A 19156-nucleotide genomic window follows, 5' to 3' on the forward strand; every position below is an offset into this window, starting at 1 on the left:
TACAGGCATACCTCGACTTACGTCGTTTCGAGTTACGTCGTTCCCGATTATACGTCGTTTGTCAAAAAAGTATATGGAAAAATAAAAATCAAGTTTAAGTCATTTTATTCGACTTTACGTCTGTCCGCCACAAATATTGAAGTCGTAATATCACTAGAAAAGCGTTTAAAGCACATAAAATCATATTTAAATAAATACATTTACAAGTATATACTGTACTGTATTTACAGTACACGCATTCGTAAATTTAGATTACTTTTTTCTGTACTATATTAAAAACTAAAATTTATTTGTTTGTAAGCTTAAAACAGATCCTTATTAACCATATATTATTAAAAATGCATTAATAAATAAAATACAGAACCGGAATAGGCAATTTATGGTTTTGCCTAGTGACAAGTAGATTCGGAGACAAGTAAATTCGACTTATGTCGTTTTCCTCGACGTAAGGCGAGGTATACCTCGCCTTACGTCGGTAATTTCTGGGATCAGGAAAGAACTGGTGTGCAAAATACACTTATTCCTCGATTAAGATCTTTCGATAAAAAATATTACTTTGAATAAGATTCATTTGTTTTGTCCTTTGAATTAAATTACATATGATTATTTGTGTAGAATCTGTGTTAAATTTATTATTCTCTGCTATTCATATTCTAATGTCGGTTATCTCAGTTAACCGCGTTGGGCTTTCCGCCATTAAATTAACACATTATTCCTAGGACATATAATTACTAGACCGCAAACCGAGCCGCATCTTTCAAGTGAATTGAACGTGCGTCCGCCATGACACTTTAAGGTAGAAAGCTGTGCACCTGCATGAAATACTTAACACAAATGCGATTGCTCATTACATAAATCACAATTTTCATTTCGTCTGAAGAGGGAAGAGAGTTACGGAGACTTGGACAAACTGGGGAAGAGAAGTAAAAATTTCAAGAAAAATGTTGACATAATTTATGGACAGCTCTCATATGAATATTTCGAAATGCAGTAATAAACGTAATCAATAAACGTAGATTATTGACTTTTAAGTTATCAGTCATTTTAAATCAGGTATTAGTAATGGCTTGCCCCTGTACATCACACTTTTTCTTTAACAATAGAATCGTGCCAGTCATCTAACACCTTTTAAGAGAAAATTTTTGAATTTAAATAGCGTGATTTTCGGTTTGCATCGAAATTCTTATATAGTTAATCGGGACCTCCTGCCCTTAAGGTTTCCATATCTGGTCTTAGATTTCATTTATCTAACACCATTCTCGAGATTAAGGAAAGACAGTGGGAATTTATGTCTACAATTTTTTTTTCAAAATACAGCCCAATTACGCAAGAAATAGTTTGCACATCAATACTGCACTTAACGTCCTAACTATAGAAGACTAGAGAATAGATTTTATGAGATTTCATTATTCCCTGAACGTATCCCTGTACAAGTGGTAAAATGCGTCTGTCAAATGCCGAAAGTACAGTTATACTAATATTGAAATCCCATACTGTTCGGTCTAAAATTAATTCTGTAATTTATAAAAAATAATTATATTAATTAAAATAAAACACAAAAAACTCAAGATTAACTTTCNGGGGGATACCTAGATCGGTAAAATACGCGAATTTCTTCCTACAACTTCGGTTGTTGTTTGGGGTACAGTTAAGGTTTTAACGAAGTTCGAGCGAACACATAATTAGCAAAAAAAAAAAAATGAAATAAAGTGATTAAACAAACATTATTACGAATATCGTAAATAACAAATGCATATATAGAAATATTTTTTGAAGGGGGAAATGGTCTTCACAATTTGAAATGGATGGAATACACTGCTCGAATGCTCGTGTAAACGCGCGCCATCTATTGTAGGATAAATGTACTTCGCGGGAGGGTATTAAAAAACTTTCCAAAGTTTCATGGCAATCGTACTATGCCACAAACCTTCGCTGGAGTATATTAAACAACTTCCCAAAGTTTCACGGTAATCGGATAAACGGTGTGGTAATGCATGAAGGACACACACACACACACACACACACAGACAGACACACATACATTCATTTTTATATATATAGATTACGACGTTCGTAATTAGGCGTTTACTGTACATGTTACATAGAAAAGCGAAACAACAAATATTACGAACCACCAATTTGTGCGTTTTCAACCGGGTTCCTGCGGCTCGCTAGGGTGCCGCGTGTCTGCGCCTTAAGTGTGTTTAAAAGAAACATCTTTAAATTCCTTTCTGCTTTTATCGTATAGGAAAGGATAATTTTCGACCATTCCAATAAATGCCTCCGTATCGAATGCCATATCTCCTCTGTTTCTTCTGTTAGTTTTCACAATGAACTTTGTTGAACCGTCCGCCATTAAAACACCACGTGGTTCTATTTTATCACGTGACTGTCAGACGAACTGTTATTGGCTGATAGAAACGCGTCTTGGCGGCGGTTGCCGCAAAAGATAAAATTCAACCAACTTTTGCGGCACGAGAAAAGCGGCACAAAATCGACTTCTGCGGCGAGAAAAAGTGACGTCATCCTGCCGCTTTTCCTTGCCGCGCCGCATGTGTGCATCCGGCTTAAGAGAAGATGCACACATGCGGCGCGGCAGCGAAAATTGATGTTGCAAACGCATATAAGCAACAGTCTATTTAGATTTCATTGCATGCATGCAATATTTAGGATGTCGAATAACACGGACACTACCATTCTCTTCGGTTTACAAATTTCGTTTTGTATCGATCTTTTTTATAACTAGAAGACGTCGCCGAAGAAGATTTTGGATTAGGGATACAGGTAGGCCTATACCTCGACTTACGTCGTTTCGAGTTACGTCGTTCCCGATTATACGTCGTTTGTCAAAAAAGTATATGGAAAAATAAAAATCAAGTTTAAGTCATTTTATTCGACTTTACGTCTGTCCGCCACAAATATTGAAGTCGTAATATCACTAGAAAAGCGTTTAAAGCACATAAAATCATATTTAAATAAATACATTTACAAGTATATACTGTACTGTATTTACAGTACACGCATTCGTAAATTTAGATTACTTTTTTCTGTACTATATTAAAAACTAAAATTTATTTGTTTGTAAGCTTAAAACAGATCCTTATTAACCATATATTATTAAAAATGCATTAATAAATAAAATACAGAACCGGAATAGGCAATTTATGGTTTTGCCTAGTGACAAGTAGATTCGGAGACAAGTAAATTCGACTTATGTCGTTTTCCTCGACGTAAGGCGAGGTATACCTCGCCTTACGTCGGTAATTTCTGGGATCAGGAAAGAACTGGTGTGCAAAATACACTTATTCCTCGATTAAGATCTTTCGATAAAAAATATTACTTTGAATAAGATTCATTTGTTTTGTCCTTTGAATTAAATTACATATGATTATTTGTGTAGAATCTGTGTTAAATTTATTATTCTCTGCTATTCATATTCTAATGTCGGTTATCTCAGTTAACCGCGTTGGGCTTTCCGCCATTAAAACAACACATTATTCCTAGGACATATAATTACTAGACCGCAAACCGAGCCGCATCTTTCAAGTGAATTGAACGTGCGTCCGCCATGACACTTTAAGGTAGAAAGCTGTGCACCTGCATGAAATACTTAACACAAATGCGATTGCTCATTACATAAATCACAATTTTAATTTCGTCTGAAGAGGGAAGAGAGTTACGGAGACTTGGACAAACTGGGGAAGAGAAGTAAAAATTTCAAGAAAAATGTTGACATAATTTATGGACAGCTCTCATATGAATATTTCGAAATGCAGTAATAAACGTAATCAATAAACGTAGATTATTGACTTTTAAGTTATCAGTCATTTTAAATCAGGTATTAGTAATGGCTTGCCCCTGTACATCACACTTTTTCTTTAACAATAGAATCGTGCCAGTCATCTAACACCTTTTAAGAGAAAATTTTTGAATTTAAATAGCGTGATTTTCGGTTTGCATCGAAATTCTTATATAGTTAATCGGGACCTCCTGCCCTTAAGGTTTCCATATCTGGTCTTAGATTTCATTTATCTAACACCATTCTCGAGATTAAGGAAAGACAGTGGGAATTTATGTCTACAATTTTTTTTTCAAAATACAGCCCAATTACGCAAGAAATAGTTTGCACATCAATACTGCACTTAACGTCCTAACTATAGAAGACTAGAGAATAGATTTTATGAGATTTCATTATTCCCTGAACGTATCCCTGTACAAGTGGTAAAATGCGTCTGTCAAATGCCGAAAGTACAGTTATACTAATATTGAAATCCCATACTGTTCGGTCTAAAATTAATTCTGTAATTTATAAAAAATAATTATATTAATTAAAATAAAACACAAAAAACTCAAGATTAACTTTCGTGATATAATATTTTATTTACTTGCTTTGTAAATATAGATATTTAATGAACATACATTTATATATCTGTATATATATATATTTATTTATTTATATATACATATATTTTATAGAATATATTTGATCTGAATAAATTAAATATTCAATTGAATACAAACAATTCAACATGCTCTTTTCATTTTTTATTAACATTTAGCGAAATATCAAATCAATATCATTGCTTAAAATGTTTATTTATTTATTTATTTAATACCGTTAATAGCACCACAATTTTAACTTGTACCATTTTAAACTGTTGCATCGTGTGCACTATATTCGGGATGATTTCTAGATGCGTAAACCACTCTTCTTCCTCTCAAACGTATTGCTGGAGAGGAAGAAGGTGGTGGTGGAGGAGGTGGGATGTTATGAATATCGGGATCGGGTTCGTTCGGTGGTATATCGACTGTTAGTATAGATGGTAGGATACCAGAAGGCGGTACCGTTCGTGGCGGTGGTGGTGGAGGGGGAGGATCCACATTAGTTACTGTTGTAGTTATGGTGGTGGTTGTTGTCGATGTCATTGTCATCAATCCTCTCATTCCTCTTTCAACAGTAAAGGCTTCCATTCCGTTACTTTTTGGTCTTTTCTGGTTTAGGAGTGTGGCTCTTAATGTCTTGCGCTTCTAGAACAAATACACATCTTAACAATATTAGGGATTGTTTACATGCAATTGAACGTATTTACGTATACAATACTATAAAATCGAACATAATGCTGAAGCATTTGCTAAATAGTACGAAAATTTCAAATTATTTAGGGTTTTTTTGGAGGGGAATTAATATTAATTTTCAAGGATTATTGTTACATAAATACCTGCAGTTAATTGCTGTACTATTCATAAACCAGAAATAAGAAAGGGTGAGCAAGATGACAAATTTATTATTTTTATTTATTATATATTATTTAGAAATGTATTCTTATTTAAGTAATAAAATAGATATAGTTTTATTTAATGTTAAACATAATTTTGTCTATTAGCAATATATTTTTTTATTTAATCTTCAAAATAAATGCGACATTGTCATTTTAATCCATATTTTCCTATATGAATATTCAAAACTCTAATATTTTAAAATTTTCTCAGACAATTACATAGACAATTATTTTAAAACAATTATTTATAAACATTTATTAAAATTAATTATAATAATTTATAAAATTCTCTCTTAGAATAAAGAAAAGAATCAGGATGATATTTTGACTCCTGTGCATGCTTGGGAAGTAAAAGGATGCATCTTATTGTTTCAATAGCCAAAACTTACCTTCTTCTGAAAGATTTTGAAAGTTGAACAATGAAATAAAAATTAAAGAACTCGACTTTAAGTAAATATAAATGTTTTTACTATAAATAATTTACATCATAATTATTGAAATCATTAGAAACATTCAAGAATAAATGTATTGTATATCAAGTTATATAATGGCATAACATTGATAGAAGAGAGAATTTCTTAATTAATTATGGCGTTTTTTACTTTCTGCGTATACGATTATGCTACAAAACCTCCGGAAAATTGTAACAAGGATAAATTTATTCACCTCAACGGTTCCTCTCCATTTATCTGCACAATTCCTTGCAGCTTCCATTCGACGCTGCTTCCTTGTTTGATGTTTCTTATAAATAATCTCTATAATAATAAGTCCAATACCGCCCACTATTCCTGCCCCAACCAAGATGAACACTCCTAATTGAAAAATAACAATTTAAATATATTAAAAACACTAGTTTTTAATTATAAAAATTATATTTATGATATTAATTTTACTATAAATTACTTTACCTGCCATATTCTTCAATCCTAAGGTTGCAGGGAATTTTTCATTTTTATTATCACACTTATCACCCCCTTGCAAAATCCACTTATTATCCAAATCTTCCATATCACCACCTTAATTTGGATAAAAATGTTATATATTTAAAATTGTAATTCATTTTTTAAAGAAGCTTTTACATAAAAAAGTAATTATAAAACAGATATAATCAATTTTAAGCATGTAATTCAAATAATATAAAAATGTTATATTCAATAGTAACTTAGAAACATATCAATAATAGTTTTAGCCTATTATTAGTAATAGAAAACATAACCCAAAAGTCAGTTAACCAAGTTAAGAGCCTTTTGGAACATCCTACAATATATATATTTCATTTCTTTAGAGTTCAACATTAACAGCTTATGTTACATTTTAAAATAAATATACGCTTTTTGAATTATAAAATTGTTTACTTTTTATGATTACTGTAATTTATTATTTTATATAACGATAGTCCAAAACTGCCGTTAACGCTGTGTGTGATTTTAAAGGATTTTTAAAAAGTTATTACAGTATTTAATTTGTTAAAGTGTCGTAATATGTATATTGAACGAAAAGCTTTGCCTTTAGAATAACTTTTGTAACGTTTGTAACTAATAAATACAGTATTTGAATAACGTAGCAACTTAATTATAAATTATTATTACATAATTTTGTAATTTATTTAATTTAATTTATTTCCCATCAGTGCAATTAGAAATGATATTACGTGAATTTACAACAAATACTGTATTACCATGTTACTGTGAAAAGCATTTTTATGTAGAACGTTGACATATGTGAAAATTGACATATAGATTTGAATATTTAGTTTTCGAATTATTTCTGTAGGAAGGAACATCAATCCACACCAATGCTTGCCTTAAGAAACCATCTTTATTTCATCAATTGCCGTAGACACGTTTTGGAATTCTTCTTCTTCTTCAATTGTCAAAGACATAACAATTGATGAAACCAAGATAGTTTGACAAAACAAGCGTTGTGTGAATTGATGTTCCTTCTTACAGAAAGAAGTCTCAACATAGTAATACAATTAGATCTAAAGTAGAACTATTTATTTTTTCCTAATTTTAAGTTAAACTGAAACTATAATTGTATGAAATACAGTCGACCCCTTATAACGCGGGTTCATATAATGCGGATTCGTATATCGCGGCGAAAAAATTGCGACCGTATTCGTATAAAGACGCTAAAAGAGACTCGTAAAATGCGGTAAAACGTCATCGCCGACTCGTGTCGCGACAGGATTGGTCGAATCTGGACCAATAGTGGACGAGCATCAATATCATTGCTTAAAATGTTTATTTATTTATTTATTTAATACCGTTAATAGCACCACAATTTTAACTTGTACCATTTTAAACTGTTGCATCGTGTGCACTATATTCGGGATGATTTCTAGATGCGTAAACCACTCTTCTTCCTCTCAAACGTATTGCTGGAGAGGAAGAAGGTGGTGGTGGAGGAGGTGGGATGTTATGAATATCGGGATCGGGTTCGTTCGGTGGTATATCGACTGTTAGTATAGATGGTAGGATACCAGAAGGCGGTACCGTTCGTGGCGGTGGTGGTGGAGGGGGAGGATCCACATTAGTTACTGTTGTAGTTATGGTGGTGGTTGTTGTCGATGTCATTGTCATCAATCCTCTCATTCCTCTTTCAACAGTAAAGGCTTCCATTCCGTTACTTTTTGGTCTTTTCTGGTTTAGGAGTGTGGCTCTTAATGTCTTGCGCTTCTAGAACAAATACACATCTTAACAATATTAGGGATTGTTTACATGCAATTGAACGTATTTACGTATACAATACTATAAAATCGAACATAATGCTGAAGCATTTGCTAAATAGTACGAAAATTTCAAATTATTTAGGGTTTTTTTGGAGGGGAATTAATATTAATTTTCAAGGATTATTGTTACATAAATACCTGCAGTTAATTGCTGTACTATTCATAAACCAGAAATAAGAAAGGGTGAGCAAGATGACAAATTTATTATTTTTATTTATTATATATTATTTAGAAATGTATTCTTATTTAAGTAATAAAATAGATATAGTTTTATTTAATGTTAAACATAATTTTGTCTATTAGCAATATATTTTTTTATTTAATCTTCAAAATAAATGCGACATTGTCATTTTAATCCATATTTTCCTATATGAATATTCAAAACTCTAATATTTTAAAATTTTCTCAGACAATTACATAGACAATTATTTTAAAACAATTATTTATAAACATTTATTAAAATTCATTATAATAATTTATAAAATTCTCTCTTAGAATAAAGAAAAGAATCAGGATGATATTTTGACTCCTGTGCATGCTTGGGAAGTAAAAGGATGCATCTTATTGTTTCAATAGCCAAAACTTACCTTCTTCTGAAAGATTTTGAAAGTTGAACAATGAAATAAAAATTAAAGAACTCGACTTTAAGTAAATATAAATGTTTTTACTATAAATAATTTACATCATAATTATTGAAATCATTAGAAACATTCAAGAATAAATGTATTGTATATCAAGTTATATAATGGCATAACATTGATAGAAGAGAGAATTTCTTAATTAATTATGGCGTTTTTTACTTTCTGCGTATACGATTATGCTACAAAACCTCCGGAAAATTGTAACAAGGATAAATTTATTCACCTCAACGGTTCCTCTCCATTTATCTGCACAATTCCTTGCAGCTTCCATTCGACGCTGCTTCCTTGTTTGATGTTTCTTATAAATAATCTCTATAATAATAAGTCCAATACCGCCCACTATTCCTGCCCCAACCAAGATGAACACTCCTAATTGAAAAATAACAATTTAAATATATTAAAAACACTAGTTTTTAATTATAAAAATTATATTTATGATATTAATTTTACTATAAATTACTTTACCTGCCATATTCTTCAATCCTAAGGTTGCAGGGAATTTTTCATTTTTATTATCACACTTATCACCCCCTTGCAAAATCCACTTATTATCCAAATCTTCCATATCACCACCTTAATTTGGATAAAAATGTTATATATTTAAAATTGTAATTCATTTTTTAAAGAAGCTTTTACATAAAAAAGTAATTATAAAACAGATATAATCAATTTTAAGCATGTAATTCAAATAATATAAAAATGTTATATTCAATAGTAACTTAGAAACATATCAATAATAGTTTTAGCCTATTATTAGTAATAGAAAACATAACCCAAAAGTCAGTTAACCAAGTTAAGAGCCTTTTGGAACATCCTACAATATATATATTTCATTTCTTTAGAGTTCAACATTAACAGCTTATGTTACATTTTAAAATAAATATACGCTTTTTGAATTATAAAATTGTTTACTTTTTATGATTACTGTAATTTATTATTTTATATAACGATAGTCCAAAACTGCCGTTAACGCTGTGTGTGATTTTAAAGGATTTTTAAAAAGTTATTACAGTATTTAATTTGTTAAAGTGTCGTAATATGTATATTGAACGAAAAGCTTTGCCTTTAGAATAACTTTTGTAACGTTTGTAACTAATAAATACAGTATTTGAATAACGTAGCAACTTAATTATAAATTATTATTACATAATTTTGTAATTTATTTAATTTAATTTATTTCCCATCAGTGCAATTAGAAATGATATTACGTGAATTTACAACAAATACTGTATTACCATGTTACTGTGAAAAGCATTTTTATGTAGAACGTTGACATATGTGAAAATTGACATATAGATTTGAATATTTAGTTTTCGAATTATTTCTGTAGGAAGGAACATCAATCCACACCAATGCTTGCCTTAAGAAACCATCTTTATTTCATCAATTGCCGTAGACACGTTTTGGAATTCTTCTTCTTCTTCAATTGTCAAAGACATAACAATTGATGAAACCAAGATAGTTTGACAAAACAAGCGTTGTGTGAATTGATGTTCCTTCTTACAGAAAGAAGTCTCAACATAGTAATACAATTAGATCTAAAGTAGAACTATTTATTTTTTCCTAATTTTAAGTTAAACTGAAACTATAATTGTATGAAATACAGTCGACCCCTTATAACGCGGGTTCATATAATGCGGATTCGTATATCGCGGCGAAAAAATTGCGACCGTATTCGTATAAAAACGCTAAAAGAGACTCGTAAAATGCGGTAAAACGTCATCGCCGACTCGTGTCGCGACAGGATTGGTCGAATCTGGACCAATAGTGGACGAGCAGCCGAACTACTTACACCCTATGGAGAGTTTAGGTGGGTAAGTTGAGTTTACTATCGTCTATACAGTATATAAATTAGGTACTGTAAGTCTAATACAGTACTGTAATTTTATACATTTCTTGTGAAAAAACATTTCTTATTCAACGGCCATAAAAATTATTTCTATTAATGATGTCTCCAAAGTTCAAAGAATTTTTCCCAGAAAAATAACTTATCAGAAAACGCGCCCGCCGTTTGGTGCGCTGCTTCGCGACGAAAACAAGCTTAAGCAATGGCGTCGTCGAACGGTGCACACTCGGTAAGTAATCCTACAATTTTTTGTTTATAGCATAGTTTATATGGATTATTCTCCAAAAATTATACGTATTTTGGAAATGTTAAGTCGAATTAGTCTAGAATGGATTAATTTTATGGAAGAAAACCTTTCANTTTAGCGAAATATCAAATCAATATCATTGCTTAAAATGTTTATTTATTTATTTATTTAATACCGTTAATAGCACCACAATTTTAACTTGTACCATTTTAAACTGTTGCATCGTGTGCACTATATTCGGGATGATTTCTAGATGCGTAAACCACTCTTCTTCCTCTCAAACGTATTGCTGGAGAGGAAGAAGGTGGTGGTGGAGGAGGTGGGATGTTATGAATATCGGGATCGGGTTCGTTCGGTGGTATATCGACTGTTAGTATAGATGGTAGGATACCAGAAGGCGGTACCGTTCGTGGCGGTGGTGGTGGAGGGGGAGGATCCACATTAGTTACTGTTGTAGTTATGGTGGTGGTTGTTGTCGATGTCATTGTCATCAATCCTCTCATTCCTCTTTCAACAGTAAAGGCTTCCATTCCGTTACTTTTTGGTCTTTTCTGGTTTAGGAGTGTGGCTCTTAATGTCTTGCGCTTCTAGAACAAATACACATCTTAACAATATTAGGGATTGTTTACATGCAATTGAACGTATTTACGTATACAATACTATAAAATCGAACATAATGCTGAAGCATTTGCTAAATAGTACGAAAATTTCAAATTATTTAGGGTTTTTTTGGAGGGGAATTAATATTAATTTTCAAGGATTATTGTTACATAAATACCTGCAGTTAATTGCTGTACTATTCATAAACCAGAAATAAGAAAGGGTGAGCAAGATGACAAATTTATTATTTTTATTTATTATATATTATTTAGAAATGTATTCTTATTTAAGTAATAAAATAGATATAGTTTTATTTAATGTTAAACATAATTTTGTCTATTAGCAATATATTTTTTTATTTAATCTTCAAAATAAATGCGACATTGTCATTTTAATCCATATTTTCCTATATGAATATTCAAAACTCTAATATTTTAAAATTTTCTCAGACAATTACATAGACAATTATTTTAAAACAATTATTTATAAACATTTATTAAAATTAATTATAATAATTTATAAAATTCTCTCTTAGAATAAAGAAAAGAATCAGGATGATATTTTGACTCCTGTGCATGCTTGGGAAGTAAAAGGATGCATCTTATTGTTTCAATAGCCAAAACTTACCTTCTTCTGAAAGATTTTGAAAGTTGAACAATGAAATAAAAATTAAAGAACTCGACTTTAAGTAAATATAAATGTTTTTACTATAAATAATTTACATCATAATTATTGAAATCATTAGAAACATTCAAGAATAAATGTATTGTATATCAAGTTATATAATGGCATAACATTGATAGAAGAGAGAATTTCTTAATTAATTATGGCGTTTTTTACTTTCTGCGTATACGATTATGCTACAAAACCTCCGGAAAATTGTAACAAGGATAAATTTATTCACCTCAACGGTTCCTCTCCATTTATCTGCACAATTCCTTGCAGCTTCCATTCGACGCTGCTTCCTTGTTTGATGTTTCTTATAAATAATCTCTATAATAATAAGTCCAATACCGCCCACTATTCCTGCCCCAACCAAGATGAACACTCCTAATTGAAAAATAACAATTTAAATATATTAAAAACACTAGTTTTTAATTATAAAAATTATATTTATGATATTAATTTTACTATAAATTACTTTACCTGCCATATTCTTCAATCCTAAGGTTGCAGGGAATTTTTCATTTTTATTATCACACTTATCACCCCCTTGCAAAATCCACTTATTATCCAAATCTTCCATATCACCACCTTAATTTGGATAAAAATGTTATATATTTAAAATTGTAATTCATTTTTTAAAGAAGCTTTTACATAAAAAAGTAATTATAAAACAGATATAATCAATTTTAAGCATGTAATTCAAATAATATAAAAATGTTATATTCAATAGTAACTTAGAAACATATCAATAATAGTTTTAGCCTATTATTAGTAATAGAAAACATAACCCAAAAGTCAGTTAACCAAGTTAAGAGCCTTTTGGAACATCCTACAATATATATATTTCATTTCTTTAGAGTTCAACATTAACAGCTTATGTTACATTTTAAAATAAATATACGCTTTTTGAATTATAAAATTGTTTACTTTTTATGATTACTGTAATTTATTATTTTATATAACGATAGTCCAAAACTGCCGTTAACGCTGTGTGTGATTTTAAAGGATTTTTAAAAAGTTATTACAGTATTTAATTTGTTAAAGTGTCGTAATATGTATATTGAACGAAAAGCTTTGCCTTTAGAATAACTTTTGTAACGTTTGTAACTAATAAATACAGTATTTGAATAACGTAGCAACTTAATTATAAATTATTATTACATAATTTTGTAATTTATTTAATTTAATTTATTTCCCATCAGTGCAATTAGAAATGATATTACGTGAATTTACAACAAATACTGTATTACCATGTTACTGTGAAAAGCATTTTTATGTAGAACGTTGACATATGTGAAAATTGACATATAGATTTGAATATTTAGTTTTCGAATTATTTCTGTAGGAAGGAACATCAATCCACACCAATGCTTGCCTTAAGAAACCATCTTTATTTCATCAATTGCCGTAGACACGTTTTGGAATTCTTCTTCTTCTTCAATTGTCAAAGACATAACAATTGATGAAACCAAGATAGTTTGACAAAACAAGCGTTGTGTGAATTGATGTTCCTTCTTACAGAAAGAAGTCTCAACATAGTAATACAATTAGATCTAAAGTAGAACTATTTATTTTTTCCTAATTTTAAGTTAAACTGAAACTATAATTGTATGAAATACAGTCGACCCCTTATAACGCGGGTTCATATAATGCGGATTCGTATATCGCGGCGAAAAAATTGCGACCGTATTCGTATAAAAACGCTAAAAGAGACTCGTAAAATGCGGTAAAACGTCATCGCCGACTCGTGTCGCGACAGGATTGGTCGAATCTGGACCAATAGTGGACGAGCAGCCGAACTACTTACACCCTATGGAGAGTTTAGGTGGGTAAGTTGAGTTTACTATCGTCTATACAGTATATAAATTAGGTACTGTAAGTCTAATACAGTACTGTAATTTTATACATTTCTTGTGAAAAAACATTTCTTATTCAACGGCCATAAAAATTATTTCTATTAATGATGTCTCCAAAGTTCAAAGAATTTTTCCCAGAAAAATAACTTATCAGAAAACGCGCCCGCCGTTTGGTGCGCTGCTTCGCGACGAAAACAAGCTTAAGCAATGGCGTCGTCGAACGGTGCACACTCGGTAAGTAATCCTACAATTTTTTGTTTATAGCATAGTTTATATGGATTATTCTCCAAAAATTATACGTATTTTGGAAATGTTAAGTCGAATTAGTCTAGAATGGATTAATTTTATGGAAGAAAATCTTTCAAACAGCCGTAGTCCGTGAACTGCACACGTGCCGGGCTGTGATTGGCTCATATATTTAAGGATTCCTATAACGTGAAATTCTTATAAAGTGGAACGTATCTACCGCGTTATAGGGGGGTCGACTGTATGTATATTGAGCCAAACTCACTTTCATGCATACTAAGTAGAGCTAATGTTACATGTTCAGCCCAGAAACTACTTTTCTTCAATCCAATTCCATAACCGGAACGTCCAAATTGTTCACCAGCAGTAACTAAATCACAGTCTTGTGCCGCTTCGTATTCTAATCGAGACGAATCCCAAATAAAAGCATTTAATTCTCTGAAATATAAAGAATGAAAATAGTTGAAAATCTTTCCATTAATCTAAATTAAAATAGAGTTATGACTTATATATAATTTTATTTAGTCTGACGTAGCATTTGTAATTTAATTGTAATTATAAATCACAAATTTTATATCCATCAATGAATTATCAATGGAAAAAAAACATGACATTGTTTACCCTGATTTAATTGCAGTGATGGCTTCTTCAACAGTTTCGTAATTTTTCCCTTCCATTGTTCGATACATGTTTGATAATTCTACTTGCCTACGAAAATACATATCCACGGAACTTCCTTTAACAGTTGCATAAATAAAATTTTCCATTGGATTTCTCAACTATATACATCAAAATAGCATAATAAATAATTCTAAAATATCAGCCTGATATAACTTAATATCTTTAACGAAATGTTACTTAATGTTCGGGATTTGATTCAAAACTGCGATAGAGAAGATTAAAATATAACTACACGCAATTTTAATCAATTATTGCAATTAAGATTTTGAAATTTAAGAAAATTTTAAGTTATTTTACTTACACGAGCATCATTAATTCCAGTTAGCGAAGTTTCTGGACGATCAAGCACTAAGAAGGCTGCCAAATTAGCAGTATAAGAAGCAACAACGATCATAGCAAAACCTGCCCAAACCATACCCAATACCCTAGCACTAAAACTACGAGGCGTGCCTATTTAAAAATAAATAAATTTTGGATATAAAATACAGAATTATATACTATTATCATTAATAAGTTAGATAATGAACCTTCGCCAATTCCACTGTTTAAAAGTACACCCCACGCAAACCATATGGCACTTGATAAATTTAGAGCATCCTCTTCTGTTGCATCGTTATTAGGAAGTTTATAACGTCCGAAAGGACTAAAACGATCTAATAAATAAAGAGCTAATGCAACAACATGCACAGAAACCATTACGAGTATCCATAACGTTTTTTGAAAAGGTTGAAGAAATGATGCTAATGTGGAACTTTTTGGTTGCTAGAAGATAAAGAACAATGAATTGAATCTCAAGATTTACACACACATATAGAGCGTGTATATATATATACACATATATATACACTCTAAGTAAGTCTTTACCTTCTTTTCCAGGATCGTTATTCCTTGATACTTAAATGGTTTAGAGAATTCGATGACTTCTGAGCGTTCGGGGTTAATTGTTAATGGTGCAACCACCATGTCTGCTCTTTCGTAATATAAGTCCCCAACCATTCCTGTCCACATTTTCTTTTGAGAACCATTTACCTAAACATTGTTACAATAAAAAAGAAAATAGTTTATAGTATAAATTAATCATAAAATAAACTTAAATTTGCATAATGAAGATAAGTCATTGTGCAATGTGATTTATGAAGAACAGTAATTCTGAAAGTGACAATATTACAATATTAAATTGAATTATCTGTAAATTTACCGAGTTAATTTTATGTAAATTGAAAGTTTATGATTTGTTGAAATTATTTTTTTATTATTCAAAAATCAATTTAAATCCACGATACTGCTTCGATTTTACAAGAAGGAATCTTGAATGCAGTTACAGAATTCGAACATAAATTTGAATTTATTATCATTTTACAATCCCTACATCTACTAAAATCATCAGCACCATAGTGTAACGATATTACGCTACATCTGATCATCGTCATCGCAATGAATAATTCTAGTTGGATCTTAGGAACTACGTGTAGTTCTTACATGTACATTGAGTTTACACAATGACGAGACGATAAACATAATTTTATTTACTTTTTTAATGATATTTAATTTTATACTTACATAATCGAAACTTCCATATTGCCTATCTTCTACTTGATACAGGTCAAATGTAAAATTCAGCGAATTCGAGAGAGCATTCAATAAATCCATACAATAACCGCGACAACAATAATATTGAGTTTCACCTGAAAATATAGAAAAGTCGTGAATCTTATAATATTTTAAATTATAGAAAATATAAAATTTGCTATTTTATTATTTTAAGTGTAATACAGTGGAATCTCGGTTAACGAACGTAATCCGTTCCACGAGTCCATTCGTTAACCGAAGCAATTTTTCCCATAGAAATTAATGCAAATACAATTAATCCGTTCTAGCCGACAGTATTTTNATTTTAAATTATAGAAAATATAAAATTTGCTATTCAAGTTACATATTTTTTCTATATAAGAAATTTTTATTCGTATAGAAAAATTTACCCAGCCATTAACAGATCGGTTTGGCCGCAAGTGCAATCCGAACTCTCGTCATTTTACAATTGTTAAAAGAAAATCATTAACATTTTAAAAAATAATTTTGTAAAATTCAAAATATAACAGAAAAATATATACCATTTGTTGTATTATGCTTAGGACAAAGTATTTCATTTTCTCCACATTCGCCTTCATAAGGGATTGGTCTTGTCCATACAAATGGTTTTTCCTCAATAGTAACGACCTTCATAAAAATAAAAGTATATTTTTATGTTTATTGTGTTATAAATAATTTTTAATGTAATTGATTATATTATTCACAAGACCAAAATTATGCAAAAATACAATATTATCATATACACATGTTATTATGGCATAATAAATAATTTTTAAAAAAATTTCTATAATACATGTTATTTAAACATAACTAAATAAATAATTGTATAATTTTAAGTAGTGACTAGTTAAATAATTGAAAGTTCATAATAATATAACTAGGTTGTAGATAAATATTGAATATACTGGGCCCCGTCCATCACTACCGGGCTGCCCCATTATGGGCCTAGCCGAACCCATGATGGACGTGGGAACCTGAGGGGGAAAAAAGGTCCTCTTAGTGCCCACAGGGCCGAAAAAGGAAATATATTATATATATATATCTCAAATATCATTCAATTAGATACCATTTAAACAACAATATGTTCAATATATTTGCCTTGAACTTCAACGACTTTGCACCAGGTTATCCTTCATATTTTAACCCTTGAAACTTCTTTTGATGGCGCTATCTCAAAGAAAGAGTATATCAAACTAATCCAAAGAAAGTTCGAGTCAGCTTTATTGTGAAATGTCCACTACTCCAAATGATACTCCAAAATATGGCATCATCAAACTTTGGGATAAGATGCAGAAGAGGGATATTAAAATCGATAGATCCAGGTTCGATTCCGATTCTCAAATGCACAATAAATATATTTAGTGTGGTCATAATAATCCTCCGTTTATATTCGCAGAATAAACCATATAATAAAGCCATTTAATCAAGGATGTATATATGATAACATTCAAAATACTATGCAATATTATCAAAAATTTTTACTCAATATAGCATACATTTACTTTAATTTATTAAATATTACTTAATTTTTATCAGTTTTAGCGCTGATTACATAAAGTGTGCTTTCAGCGTGTTTACAGCGCCAAAAGTTTTAGTGATGGAAGCATAAATTATCTTCAATTATAAAAAATATGAAAATGGAAGAACTTAGCATTGCCCAAACCATACCCAATACCCTAGCACTAAAACTACGAGGCGTGCCTATTTAAAAATAAATAAATTTTGGATATAAAATACAGAATTATATACTATTATCATTAATAAGTTAGATAATGAACCTTCGCCAATTCCACTGTTTAAAAGTACANATCCGAACAAAAACTGGAGAAAGCAAACCATGCAGTATTGGAAAAGGAGTCAGGCAAGGGTGTACACTTTCACCTACTCTTTTTAACATTTATCTTGAGGAATTAATGAATGAAGCCATAAGTGAGGACAGTCTCGGAATTAAAATTGGAGGCCAATTAATACAAAGTATTAGGTTTGCAGATGATATTGCTTTACTTGCACCAAATGAACAAACTCTACAATGTTTGGTAACAAAACTCAACAAAACTTGCAAAAAATTTGGAATGAAAATTAACATAGCTAAAACAAAAGTGATGAAAGTTGGAAGGCTAATTAGCAAAGATTTGAAAATCCTAATTGATGGAAACAAAATAGAGCAAGTTCAACATTTTAGGTATCTTGGCATTATTCAGGGAGACGGCAGATGTGAAAAAGAAATCAAAGAACGAATCAGGGCTGGGAAAATGGCTTTTTATAAGAACCTTCTTATTGGAAAAATGAACCAAACACTTAAAAAGAAGTAAATGAAATGCTTTTCCTGGAGCACAACTTTATATGGTACAGAGACTTGGACCTTAAGGAAAAAGGAAACAAACTATCTTGAAGCATATGAAATGTGATTATGGCGAAGAATGGAAAAAAATCAAGTGGACAGAAAAGGTTAAGAATGAAGATGTTTTAAATTTGATCCAGGAACAGAGATCTCTTTTAAAAACAGTACAAAGAAGAAAAAATAACTGGCTAGGTCATATATTGCGAGGAGAAGGATTAATGCGAGTGGCATTAGAAGGAAAAGTTGATGCAAGGAAACAAAGAGGAAAAGTATTGATAGATGATGTTTTACTAGGCAAAACTTATAAAGAAATAAAAGAGGATGTCCGAAATAGAGAATATTGGAGAAGGAGAATTCTATAATTTGACTGCTTTCCACGGACCTGTCCTAGGAGAGAACACTCATGAATGAATGAAATTGGTCTTTAAAAAA

General features: G+C 30.7%; 2 protein-coding genes across 2 annotated transcripts in view; both read right to left on the minus strand.

Annotated features, from left to right (window-relative positions):
- Nucleotides 1-4523: 4523 nt before the first annotated feature.
- LOC111639667 (glutamate [NMDA] receptor subunit 1-like) overlaps nt 4524-19156 on the minus strand; it is a 42875-nt gene continuing 28242 nt past the window's right edge. Inside the window, exons 10-23 of the mRNA XM_023385580.1 lie at nt 16905-17010; nt 16354-16478; nt 15658-15822; nt 15321-15555; nt 15095-15243; nt 14734-14891; nt 14378-14550; nt 12491-12598; nt 12249-12394; nt 10956-11331; nt 9117-9224; nt 8875-9020; nt 7521-7957; nt 4524-4591 (exon numbers count right to left, since the gene is read on the minus strand). Of these exons, the coding sequence (XP_023241348.1) occupies nt 7580-7957; nt 8875-9020; nt 9117-9224; nt 10956-11331; nt 12249-12394; nt 12491-12598; nt 14378-14550; nt 14734-14891; nt 15095-15243; nt 15321-15555; nt 15658-15822; nt 16354-16478; nt 16905-17010 (2373 nt within the window). The 3' untranslated portion in view covers nt 4524-4591; nt 7521-7579. The remainder of the gene's footprint in view (nt 4592-7520; nt 7958-8874; nt 9021-9116; nt 9225-10955; nt 11332-12248; nt 12395-12490; nt 12599-14377; nt 14551-14733; nt 14892-15094; nt 15244-15320; nt 15556-15657; nt 15823-16353; nt 16479-16904; nt 17011-19156) is intronic.
- LOC111639668 (formin-like protein 3) lies at nt 4530-6295 on the minus strand. Its single transcript, XM_023385581.1, has 3 exons — nt 6188-6295; nt 5946-6091; nt 4530-5028 (listed from the first exon to the last, which is right to left on the minus strand). Exons 1-3 carry the CDS (start codon nt 6285-6287, stop codon nt 4651-4653), a joined length of 624 nt encoding a protein of 207 aa, XP_023241349.1. The 5' UTR covers nt 6288-6295; the 3' UTR covers nt 4530-4650.

Source organism: Centruroides sculpturatus, unplaced genomic scaffold (assembly GCF_000671375.1).
Source record: "Centruroides sculpturatus isolate CEXI.00-Female unplaced genomic scaffold, Cexi_2.0 scaffold1134, whole genome shotgun sequence".
NCBI lineage: Eukaryota > Metazoa > Arthropoda > Arachnida > Scorpiones > Buthidae > Centruroides > Centruroides sculpturatus.